This window comes from Ochotona princeps, chromosome 11 (genome assembly GCF_030435755.1).
Source record: "Ochotona princeps isolate mOchPri1 chromosome 11, mOchPri1.hap1, whole genome shotgun sequence".
Classification (NCBI taxonomy): domain Eukaryota; kingdom Metazoa; phylum Chordata; class Mammalia; order Lagomorpha; family Ochotonidae; genus Ochotona; species Ochotona princeps.
Window position 1 is genome coordinate 35,546,657 of NC_080842.1, and position 12,997 is coordinate 35,559,653.

Here is a 12,997-nt window from a genome sequence, read left to right on the forward strand (position 1 = left end):
GTGTGCTGGAATTTATCTCGATACTAGTTTCTCCATATTCTCCTAGTCCTTGCAACTGGATTTGTAATAATTATCAAATGTTGACTTGCCACAACACTCCAGTCTCCCCTTTCCTCTCCTGTGTCTTCCCTGGGTTGGACGCCCAGCCTTCTTCTCCTCGGTTTTTTTCCATTCAACCACTCTAGAACTGTATCCAGATGAACTATGTCAGTCACTGGACCCTGGTTCATTTCACTTCCATCTTCTTGCTTCTATTCCAGTGCCAGCAGTCACTCCCGTTTTTTCCTCTTTGCCTCTTTTATTAAAGGCTGACATTATTTGTTGGTTGCAAAGCCACTGGGGAATTTTGTTAGCCAAGAGAAATCTATTCTGTCCTTTTCCTCCCGAGGCAAGAGCGTGTGGCTCAGCTTGTGGTCTCAGTTCTGGCTCTACTTCGACCCAATGACATGGTTCAGTTACACCCAGAGTAGTGAGAGCCCTGTTTCAGGGATTCTGCCGTTAAATGTTGATTACGAAGGGGAGAGATTCTGTTTGATCAAAGCTAATGACTTGCCTAGGAGTGTAACGAGAGAAAAATCCAATTTCACAAGACAAACACCTACTGGCATCATACGAACTTAAAATCTGTTTATTGTATGTGAAAACAACATAAAGTGCACCGAAAACAATGGGCTGGTTTTACATAACATAAATATGTGAACATTTGTTTTCAGTATCCTCTGCTGTATTGTTTCTGTTAGCTTCATTCCTCTGTACCTGCATTTCATAAACAAAGCAGTTCTCCAATTTGTGGAAGTGTCATCGCTTTGGTAGCATTTCCCGTGTTGTGTATGTGAAATGTGACTATGAAGTGCTTGTTCTGCACTGAAACACCTTAAATACCTCTGTGTTTCAGATGGAGCCTCTGTGAATGTAACTCACCAAACTCTGAGTCCCTCATTCCTGTGATTTTTGTGGGACACTTTTTTACTTGAAAATAGACTATGAAAAACTGGAGGGGGGAGTAGGAAGAACTTTAATCAGCCAATGAGTATTAAGTTTAGAGTACACCGCTTACAAATATTTTTGTAGTGAGGAGAAATACTTTTCAGTAGATCTTATCCTTAACAAAACCCAGTTTGGAAATGAGACATTGCCCTGACAAAGTGTCCCTTCCCTCCACATGAAATCATTCCATTTTCTCTGCCATCTATCTGTCAAGCACTTAAAGCACCACGACTTCCTCCTGAGTTCACTTGGTTTTCATTCTGAGTCAGGCTCTTCCGTGCAGTGTTGCTCTGCTTTCCAGGGCTAGCACCTTCCTTCCCTAGAGTTAGTCCCCTGACTTGTTTACTTTCTTTTGGTCACAAAGCCGCCTCCTGTCCCTCCAGGCATTGATCTGTAGTTTTCCCTTCAAGCCCCAAGGCTCTCCCTGTCATTTGTGGCATTTGCATGACTGTCTTGAGTGAGAGTTCACTTTGCCCAGCTCTCCATAGGCTGTGGCTGAGGCACTGCTGCATTCCCACACACACACACACACTCTCACACACACTCACTCCTTGTCAGTTGCCAGATGTCTTCAATCTCTGTGATGTCTGCATTCCAACCCGTTTTTAGTAGAGAAACTCATTTCCAACAGCAGGCTCCTGCTGTTCAGAGCATCCGATAAGGAGAATTCTGCTAAGGCAGACAGGTGATGGTGTTTCATGGAACAAGGGAAACACATCACACAGGAAATGGGGAGAATTTAATGATGGAACAGATGAGCACGGGCACTCTGGAATTCTGTGACAGGTTTTTATAGAATCATTCAGTTTTTGCATGTGGGAAAGGGCTCTTTAAAGATTTTGCCCAGCTTTGTATTTTTATCATTCATTTGTTCTAATAGCCAGCTTGTCTGGCATTCAACCACCCTTTGAGTTCATATAATAATAATAATAATAATAGAATTTACTCAACTTAGGTTTTCAGGTCTGCCTAACTGTAAAACCAACAGGGAAAAAAATGTGGAGGCTAGCATAGGATAATGTTTTACTCACCACTTGAAATGAAAGGTTTTGGTCAATAAAAACCTACCAAGTAAATAATTTAGAGATTATTTGTTTCCATATTTCAAAAATTTGAACATATTAAAAAAAAGTGTTCCATGCTAAACTTACTTCCACATTTGTGTGATTCAGAAAGCATTTCAGTATCTTACAGTCTGTGATTCACAATATTAAACATCAAGATTCTTTTACCATAGCAAAAATGCAGAAGCCCAAGTTTCCTTTGGTAGAGCTCTTACTGATAGAATTTCATAAAGATATTTTTGACATATAGTCCCAGGCCAAGGGAAGCTAAGATTTTTATAGGTTATACTGAGAACAAGCTTAAGATTTTTTCGCAAACCATGATCCTGTCCCAGATGCCTAAAATAAAAACAAATATATATATATATATATGCATGCGCAGGAGAGCCAGTGCTGCCAGTGGGAAGGAGCAGTCACGTGCTATGAAGACTTAAGCAATCCCATCATCAGGAAGAATGAAGCTTGAAGTGTGCTGACAGGTCTTGGTGTCAGTTGTGAGAATCCTCTGAGGAACAAAGGGATTCTTTTGTGTTTGTCAGAAAGACCGAAGAAAACAAGCAAGAAATAGCACTTTGTCCCGGAGGCAGAAAATGTAGAATTGATGACAGCAGAAATAATAGAACAAATATTTTAGGCTCTATTTTAGGGAGATTGAGAAAAAAAAGAAGATTGTAATGAGAAAAAAAAAAGTTTCAGGAAGGATGGCAAATATAGTATGTGTGAGCAGGGTTTTTTTTTCTTCTGAAAATAACAGATATGAAAGGTTGTGGTAGACACAGAAAATCATCTCTGTAGGTGTTTTTAAGTTTAGGAATTAAACTGATAACTACATCCCTATAGACTGATCGCATAAATTGGAAAAGAATATTTGATTTTTGATCAGGGATTAAGCTTGAATACTTGGAAACATACAAATTTGGATAGAGATAGATTTTCAGAAAGGCAGGCAGGCTTAACCAGCATGATTAATTTCTTTGGGTCAGTAACAATGAACCCACTGGGTAAAGCAATGGACATAATTTACTTGGACTTTGAGAGCAAGCTACAAAGCGAGCTGGTATGGTTTTGGCAGTAAAATACTTAATTGAATCCTAGATTGCTGTGACAACTGGCAGAAAGCAGCAAATGGTTACTGACCCAGAGTACAGTGATGGACAGTGTGCCTCCCAGAGCCACAGGGCCCACAGGGGCTGTTCCAGGGAAGATTAAAACTGAAAATGTGTGAACTACCAAGAACACCAGACAGGCCAGAAATAGGAAGCAACAGAAGGTCTGTACTAATAAAAGAGTAGAAGTGCCCTTTCTGATGACAGCCAGGATAGCGTAGCCCAAACCCAAAGGAGTGCATCGGCTCTCGGCACAGCTTCTTTACAGTACAGACTCTATTGAATTCCATCTTAGTAGCCTCAGCATAGACTGAATTAAGGTCATAGAACCACCAGGAAGCCAGACCCATTCTGGGCCAAGTCTGTGAGCCACCCCACAGCATGCTTTGTTCAGAGGAAACAAGGGATGATTTAAGCCATACAGGTTCAGGTTGGCTCTATGGGTTTCTTTCTCTTTTACTAATATTTCCATTATGTGTGTTGATTTATGCATTTGTTAGTTTTTTTAATTGTGGGGAAATATGTAACGTGCCATCTTTTCAAGTGTAAAGTTTAGCAACATTACAAGGACAAGGGGGTCTTTCTAAAGTTCATGGAGAATGCATATTGTGAAAAAAATATGCGTGGATTTAAAAAAAAATGTTGTGCCAAAACAAGTTTTTTTGAGAATGAGACAGACAGATGGAGAGAGAGCATTGCTTTCCACTGATTCATTCCCCCCAAATGCCTACAGTGACCTAGGCTGGGCCAGGGCTGACGCCAAGAGCGGAAAACTCAATCTAGGATTCCCATTGAAGCCATGTACTCTGATGAGGGATACAGGGATCCTAACCCACATCATGAACTGTTGAGTCAAACACCCACCCCTAAACTTATTTTTTAATTCCATTTTCCCATGAAATTGTTGAAGTACCCTGTACACCATATTGTTGTGTAGTCATTCACCATTGTCAATTTCCATGCATTTTTAATCATCACAAACCAGAACTGTATATCCCGTTAAGCAATAGCTCTGTTTTACTTCTCCTTCTAGCCCTCAAAATGATCATTCTCTGAACAGCAATCCTGGGTTCCTCAAAAGCAAAATCATGTAACAGTTGTCCTTTTGCGGAATAATTCCATCTATGTTTTTAAGGTTCTTCCATGTTATAATGTGTCAGAATGTCATTTTTTTCAAGGAAATTTGAGCATTCTGAAAATTGTTTTATTCCACATTGAGACCTTTTCATCTATCAGTATGCTTATTAAGAATCGGCACATGTACTATGCTTAGTGGTGAAAGGCCTATAAAGTGAATTTAGCATCATCTCACCCCTCAAACAGATCATGGTCTGGTGGAATAAATGAGACAGGGACACAGATGGTAATAATACAATGTAGACTGTGCTAAGTGCCATAAGAAATATACAAGGAAGCCTCTGGGATTTAGTCAAGCATGAAATTAGTTCCAGCCATGGGGCTCAGGATTTCACAGTGGAGAATTGAAGCCAGGCATTGAGAGATTGATAGGGTATGGATGGGCAGAGATTTTGTCAAAGGGGGTTCCCAATGGAAGGAAGTGTTGGAGCCAGATTAAAGTGGAAGTACAGAACCATCTCTACTACGTGTTCAGCCTAAAGAAGTGTTCTGCTACCTACAAAGAGACGTTGAGGCCAGACCATTGAAGGCTTTGCGTTCTAGGATGGTATTAATGTTACTCACAGGCACTGGAAAACTATCACTGATTTTTCAGTAATAGATAGCTATTAATAGAGCTGCCATGTAAGACAGGTAATATCCAAGTTCTGTGTAGAAGGTGTTGGGGAACAGGAGAGATTGGAGGAAGAAAAGGCAGCTAGGTGATTTGTGCAAGTGGAAGCTCATGAGGTCATCAGCTAAGATGGTGGCCATGATAGTGAAGAGGGTGCAGCTTTTGAAGGAGGAGCAGCAGGATACCATGATGTCACAGGAGAGTAATCTTTGGCTCCTGAGGTTCAGAAATGCCCCCAAAGCCCTGTTCATCAGCACGATCCTAGCAAGGCAGAGGGCAGAGCAGTGCATGGAAAGGGTCTTGCAGCTGTGCCCTACATCTGTGTGTGGGTCTGTGAACATTCAATTGGCAGTGCCTTACATGTCTGTACTAGAAATCCCTGTGCAGCCCACCTCATGAGGCTCAAGGAAGCACCAGAACCAGGAGATTTCTGAGTAGACTCTGTTACTGCTGCACCTGGTAGTCTTCATGCGATGGAGACTGTCACAGTTTCCATTATGCACATGGTTTCTCTTTCCACCGCCCCCCCCGAGAGGTTTATAACTTAGCAATGAAAATGTGTTCCCACTGGGAACTTGGCAGGAAGATTATGTTCTTAGCCCAGCAGCAGTTCAAGTTAAAAAAAAATGGCAAAATTGGTTTAGTATATTTTACAAAATGCAAATATTAATCTAATTCAGTTCAAGTTTTTCAGGAACTACCTCCCCAACCTCCCATTTCACCCTTAAGGCAGTTCACAGAAAACCAGTAGGGAATATATCTTATGAGAAACCTATTCTGAGTATGATTTAAGTCATTTGTATACTTTCTTCCCCAGAATTATAAAGCTTTGCTTAAGTTGTAACTTGCCCCAAATGGCAGTTACGTCATTGTTATATACACGGATTCTGAGCATATTGGCATCAGACTTGAGAAATCTCATTTGGACCCTGCCTTCAGATAAGTCCATGATGAAGTTATTTGTTTTGCTTTTTAAGGATGTCAGAGAAGAAATTCCAAAGCCCTCACTATGTCATTCTGAGTCTCCTGATCAGGAAACTCAAACTTGAGATCATTTCCTGGTTAGAAGCAGCCAGCCCCTGAGTGGTCCATCCTGCTCCTAGAAGTTTGAGGCTCCAGATCACACGAAGAGTGTTACCCTCACAATCTTGCTCCACTGCATGCTTTAAATACTTGTTTGACTCATTACAGCCACAGGCTGCAGATGAGGAAATTGAGACTTGAGAAATTGAGATGCCTGGCCCAAAGTTAAGCTGTTTTACATGACCTTAAAGACTTTGTCATCCCGCAGGCCAGGCTGTGCCTCCTCTCTAGTTCCATGCTTGATTGAACCTAAGCCTTATAGCCTATAAGTACTCATGTTTGAATTAGCTGAACCTTTGTGGGAGATGAGAAGCCAGGCTCTGCGCTGTGCTTTTGCTTCAGGTCTTAGAGAGTAGTTTGGCCCCCATGTCTCCATAAGTTCAGGAGATGTTTGAGCATTTACTTTAGCCCTTGCAGTGTTTTCATAGGTGAATAGTTCAGAATTCTTACTATGGGTTTCTTTAATGAGTATTGGTTTTATGGAATGGAAATAGGTGAAAGAATGAGGCTCAAATGGGTTTCAAAGGTTTGGAGGCAGGGATAAATGATCTGGACTATCATTTTTTAAGCTTTTAACATTCTTTTCTTGTAGTCTAGAGTGGATCCCACAAGGTAATAAACTCAGTTTCTTACTTTGAGAACCAAATCAAAGTAGAACTCAGAATCTCCTCTCTCATTGAACACTCACTACTTAGCATCAGAGAAAGGGGTATTCTGCTTTTATTCATTATCTGTTGCTGTGTAACATATTGTCCCCAAATCCAGTGGCTTGACACCATAGTAAATATTTACTAATTCACACCTTTGTGGATCAAATAATTAGGGAGCAACTTGTCTGGGTGACTGTGGTTGGAGGTATTCTTGCAACTGCCATCAACATGTTAGGCTGAGCCCAAGGCTTGACTGTGGCTGTGGTATCCAGTTCTAGGATGGCTCCTTTGTGTCTATGTTAGCTGGGTGATTTTGACTTTGGGAAGACTCCTCGGTTATTTACCATGTAGTCTTCTTCCTCAGCATATTGATCTTCCTTACCAAGTGGCAATCAGTTTTTCACAGAGTGAATGCTGCAAGAAAAAATTAAAGTGGAAGCCACAATCCCTTTTTTTGCCTAGCCTCAGGAACCACACACTGTTTGGAATACTTAATTGGTCAGCCAGATCATCCCTCTTGATTCTAACAGGAGACTACACAATAGAGTGAATGGTAGGTGGCAAGAATCACTGGGCCCATTATAAAGATCTGCCAACCTACATTACTTTTTTTCCTTCCTTTGGCTGGGAAAAGACATAGATGAGAGAAATATTGCAGGAAAAATAGAGGTTTAAAAAGATACACCTATATAATAATTGACCTCTCTCATTTTCTCTGGCTGCTCATTGTAATTCTGCATAGGGAATCTCTGGATAAAGGTGTTAAAGAGATAGATAATATTAAACTAGCAGGCTTCTGGGATTTGTAGATGGTAACTATGCCTCTTTCCAATGATGGGAGCTCAGATTCAAGGAGAAACAGACACGAGTATCAGAGTAATGGAGGCAAGAATGGCACCTTCATTGTTGATGCTGGATTGAGTTTGTGGCTACTGTCCTTTCCCCCATTGTCTAACCTTAGAACAACCTTCCTGACAGAGATCAGTATTTCTGGATGGATGAGCTGCTTTTATGATTATTACCTCTCCCAGATCAAACTGCAGTGTAAGGATGTAGAGATCTAACTTTCCAGACCTGCCTCTAGTAGGCAGACCTGATCACTGACCAGTGCAGAACACACTTAGGCTGTAGGGCTGAATCCACTGGCTCAATTACTACTCCCATTCCTCTTTTCTCACAGAAAAGAGGGCAGCTCAGAAATGGTTCTCCTCTTGAGAAGTAGAACAGAGCTTCCGCTCTGTGTGGCCAAGACACAAATGCTGGAAGGGGAGCAAGAATGGCTGCTTTGTGAAGGCCACTCAGACAAACATAGGTCATCAACAGTGGACTGAGCAGGAGGGGAGCATTGAATAGTAATTTAAGCTGCCACTTGTAGTGCCTGCATCCTATGAGTGGGGCTGAGTCCTGCCTCTGCTTCTAATGCAACTTCCTGCTAATGTGCCGCTGAGGCAGCAGATGACGTCTTAAGTACTTAGACACATGCCACCCATATGGAAGACTTTGATGGAGCTCCTACCTCCTGGCTTTGGCCTCGTCCAACCCTAGCTGGTGGAAGATTTGGGGGAGTGAACCAACAGATGGAAGATTTCTCTTTCTTCTTCACTCTAATACTGTTCATTTCAAATAAATCTTTAAAAATAAAATAGTGGGACTCGGCGGTGTGGCCTAGTGGCTAAGGTCCTTGCCTTGATCCCATATGGCCGCTGGTTCTAATCCCGGCAGCTCTACTTCCTTTCTATCTCTCCTCCTCTCAGTATATCTGACTTCGTAATAAAAATAAAATAAATCTTTAAAAAAAAAATAAATAAAATAAAATAGTGGCTGATATCTCCATCTTCATTAAAGCCAACTTCCCAAGCTATGTCTTTATTAATACCAACTCAATACTGATCAGAATAGTTGTATTTTGAGCTGTTTTATAAACTCTTATGAACAAATTCATACTGTTTCTCTATCATTAATATTGAAGACTTATGCAGATTAATACATCATTTTCTATCACTTCTTTAAACAAACTTGTCTAAAATCTCTCTTTGTTTTAGGCACAGGGTGGTGGTTTCCTATCCTCCTCAGAGTGAGGCAGAACTTGAACTTAAAGAAGGAGATATTGTGTTTGTCCACAAAAAGCGAGAGGATGGCTGGTTCAAAGGCACATTGCAACGTAATGGGAAAACTGGTCTTTTCCCAGGAAGCTTTGTGGAAAACATCTGAGGAGACCAACACTGAGAAGGCATCATGTCACATCACACAACTAAAGAGCACAAAGCAATTTAATGGAAAGAGCACATCTATGAACTTCCAGATGACCAAGAGCTGAGCGAAGGGGTTGTGTACAGCTCCTGCGCCCCTGCACTCTTAGACCAGTCAGCAGAGCAGAGGTGTCTGCGTGGGCTCCAGCAGTCTGCATTCTGATGTGGAAGGTGTGCCTTGTATTGTCTTGTACCATACAGAAAAACCTTTTTTTTCTTTGTTTATTTGTTTTCTAAAGATATATAACTAAGATGGACAATTGTTTACAAGGCTTAACTAATTTATTTGCTTTTTTAAAAAAAAACTTGAAATTTTCTTGTAATAGATAAGTTCTTTGGATTGTGATTTTAAGAAATTACTAATTTATGAAATGATAGCTAAGGAGAAGCTGGATTATCTCCTGTTGAGAACAAGAGATGCTTTGACAGAGGATGCATCTTCCCCATACCCAACCCCTACCCCCTGCTCTTACACTTGGCTTCTTTGACACAGAAATGCCAGCTCTCTGATTTGATTTTTCCTCCCAGAGAACCCAAACATACAGCTGAATTAGTATCAGTAAAAGCCTGGGATGGGAAGGCCGACTTGACCAAGGTTAGTGAATCTCTGCCTTTGTAGTTTGGTAAGGAGTCACCTTAAGACCTAGTCCTCAGTTTAATTTTGTGATATTTTAATTTCTCTGGAGTAAAATCAGTGAAATTGTGAGGAAGAATAAAGCACAACCTTTGAATAAAAATGTATTCATAAATATATTCAGATTAAATGTATTTACCTTCATAACAGAAGCAGTTCAATCCATTGGTTGGAAAATAGGGAGAACGGAAGTTGTACTCATTGTCTGAAAATGGCTATGAAATGTGATTTCCCATTTTACCCAAAATGATCTGCATGCCCAGGACACAATAAAATGTTTGTGAGATATAGTGGTGGTAAGTGATACACTTGTGGTAAAAGTCAAAGGCTGTAAGAAACACTGTGAAAAGTTTCCATTCATTCATTGTGATTCTTTCCCCCACTGTGTTGCATGTGTTGCTGGCGTCCCACAGTGATGTAGACTGTGCATGATGTGTATATGTCGTTGCAGTTTCCTGTTGCAATTCGTTTGCACTCCGAATTGACCGACATAGGAGATGTATAGATGAACAGTATTCTCTACTCTACCCACAAAACCACTGGACCAGTGTCTCTTGAGTGCACTTGTTCCTTCTTGAGCGAAGGTATCCAGTAGCCATTACACAAGTCATTAGCAACAATGCTCCTTCCTGTCCTCCCAGCACATTAATGTGAAACATGAGCTTTTCCAGGGGATGCTCCTATGAATGCTCTGGGGCAGCTCTGTAAAGCTTGGCAGAAGTGAATGTGCCCACACCTCATAACTGTGGCAGGACCCAGCTGAGCCCGTCTTTTTATATCTGCTCTTTGATGTCATGGGCTCTCCCGCCGGTTTCATTATGGTGCCATGCAATTGTGGGTTTGGGTAGTCCTGCAAATAAAAGAAGGAGAGACAGCCTCATAGGGAATAAGGTTGTTAGCACAGTTTTCTCATGGGAAATAAATAACCTATTTTTTTTTACACTTTTAAGAATCAAAACTGGGAAATGGAAACATGCACTGAAGTCATCTTGTACTAGGAAGATGTTTCATGGTCTTAAAGAAATGCATTATGTGGTTGAAAAAGAAATCATTCCTAAAGTAACTTTTTTTTATAAAACACTGTACATTATGTTCCTGTGTGTTAAATTTTGTTTTAAACTTCAATATTCATGTAATATACAAAGGGTTGGTGAAATGAACTTTAGAAAAAAAAGCTGATATCAGCTTTCATCTGTGTAAGTTGACACCAATGTGTCATAATATTCTTTATTTTGGGAAATTAGTGTATTTTATAAAAATTTTAAAAAGTGAAAAGACTACTACAGGTTAAGATAATTTTTTACCTGTCTTTTCTCCATATTTTAAGCTATGTGATTGAAGTACCTCTGTTAATAGCTTCCTGGTATAAAGTGGGTTAAAATTTCATCTGTTAATATTCATTAGGTAATTAAGGTATGGGTTTTCTATTGGTTTTTTTGGAGACAGTAGATGGAGATTTTGTAACAAGGGCTTGTTACACGGTGATGTGGTAATGATAAAACTGCAATTTATCATTCCTTTTCATGGTAATAATTTGAGGACTGGATAAAAGATTTCAAGATTAAACTTTGATGTTCAACCTTTATGTGTTTCTTGTGTCAGTCCTTGAAACTTTGCATTTTTTTAACCTAGGACATATTTGACTTAATTTCTTCTTCGTAAAAATGCTTTGCCTACACCACAGACAGAAGATGTCTACAGGAATCAACATGGTGGTTGTGATAAATTTAACCTCTCCAGCTAACAAAAGTGACTTTGGTTTCCCAAGAAACTTAATGTCTTCTTAAAAGCGTCTGTGGAGTCGTACAAGGTACCGTTTAGCCTTTTTGATCCCCTCCTTCTTCAGGGTTACTAAAATAGTCTGGTGAAAGCAAAGAGGGTGGCTTATCCGCAGAAGAATAGCAGACCCATGCAAACCAGGTTGGTCACCAGGAGGTCTCTGTGTCACTTGAGAACCAATTGTTAGGGCCATCATTAGTTTAATCTCCCATGAAATGAAAGACCAAGTAGTCATATTAGGACTTTTTCTTGTTAGCTTTTGGTGACTATCAAATTACTTGTTGAAGTTAAAGATCAGGAATTCTAGGTTTTTTATTAGTTTTCCCAGAGTCATCAGGCAAGTGAACTTATTTGTTTCCTTCTGTTCACCCACTCTGTCTACCCTCGTGGGTGAAGGCGGTCGACAGAGGAGATGATGTTATTATTTTGAAGAGTGCCATTTTAATATTTGACATTAACTTCATCTCTGGTTTCAGATTTTTCATTCTGTAGAGTATATGCTGTCATGCCTTCCTGGATTTCATAGATTTAGAAGGAACAAATTAATGCTATGTTTTCAACTGCTGTGCATTTAATTTCCTATTCCTTTGGTGAAAGGGTAATGTTTACATACCCCTAGACTTTTGGATGAGTATTAACACAGAACTGTAAATGTTGCAATTCAAGTTGGAAAGACCATTTGGTGGATGCTTGAGTAACTCCTTATGTGTATCCATGTGAGATTTTTCGAAGTATATTTTGAATCAGTTAAACTGACCTTATCATAGTAGCATCCTACTGAAATTACTTCTTTCCAAGAAAAAGAATTTGCCAATCTACTAAAATAAACATGAGGATGTTTATGCAAGGGGTAAAGCCAGTGTATAGGCTTAGCAAAGGGATGTAACCCTCACTCCTGTGACTCAGCTGTCCTGGTCTATGCTGGTGGCCTTTACTCTGCTCCTGGTAATTATCACCAATGGCAGGAAGGAGCAGTTTGAGTGGTAACCAGCTAGTATGAGCAGTAAGTTTTAGAATACCCCCCTGAGGTTTACAAATGAGCATTCCTTTGATTCCCTTTGTTTCCTGCTGATAACTTCCTGACTTAGCTGTTTAAATTTCCATTTCAGAAACACCACATAGATTTCACCCTGTACAAATTCTTAAGGGACTACCTTGATCCAAACTTCCCATCCCTCGTTGAAGGGACATAGAGGTGGCTTTAATCTTCCACTCAATATTATTATTAAAGCCTAAGAAGTTTCCAGAAAATGGAATTAGCCCAGTCAGTAATTAGTGAATCAGCTGCCATTGATAGTGTTTACATCTATCATAAGAAATTTGGTCCCATGAGGTCTTTGGAATTGAATCTTTCAAGGCCTGTATCCTTATAAAAATACTAGAAAAAACAAGGGGAGTAAGAAGACTTTCCTAAATCTGGAGTTTGCATATCAAAGATGTGCTCTTGGTTATCTTTAAGTATTGGCTGACTCCCAGAGGAGCAATCTCTTCTCATAAAGGTTTTTAGAAATTTCAAAGCATCATAATATGCAAAAGAAAAAATTAAAAGCACTTACAATACAAGACATAAAGCAATCCTCAAGATGAGCCATAGTACTACTAAAGTGGATTAAATGGAACCTGAGATTGTGATACACTGGAAGCCTTTGTCCCAGCCTGAATGTCTCATCTCTACCTGTGATTTATGTGAGGATA

The 12,997-nt window shown here is 40.0% G+C and overlaps 1 protein-coding gene across 2 annotated transcripts in view; it reads left to right on the forward strand.

Annotated features, from left to right (window-relative positions):
- The window catches only part of SH3RF1 (SH3 domain containing ring finger 1), a 170,433-nt gene extending 159,327 nt beyond the window's left edge, over positions 1–11,106 (forward strand). For both annotated transcript variants that reach the window (XM_058670011.1, XM_058670010.1), the window contains exon 12: positions 8,683–11,106. In XM_058670011.1, coding sequence (XP_058525994.1) covers positions 8,683–8,851 — 169 coding nt within the window. In that variant the 3' untranslated portion in view covers positions 8,852–11,106. The remainder of the gene's footprint in view (positions 1–8,682) is intronic.
- Positions 11,107–12,997: the final 1,891 nt, after the last annotated feature.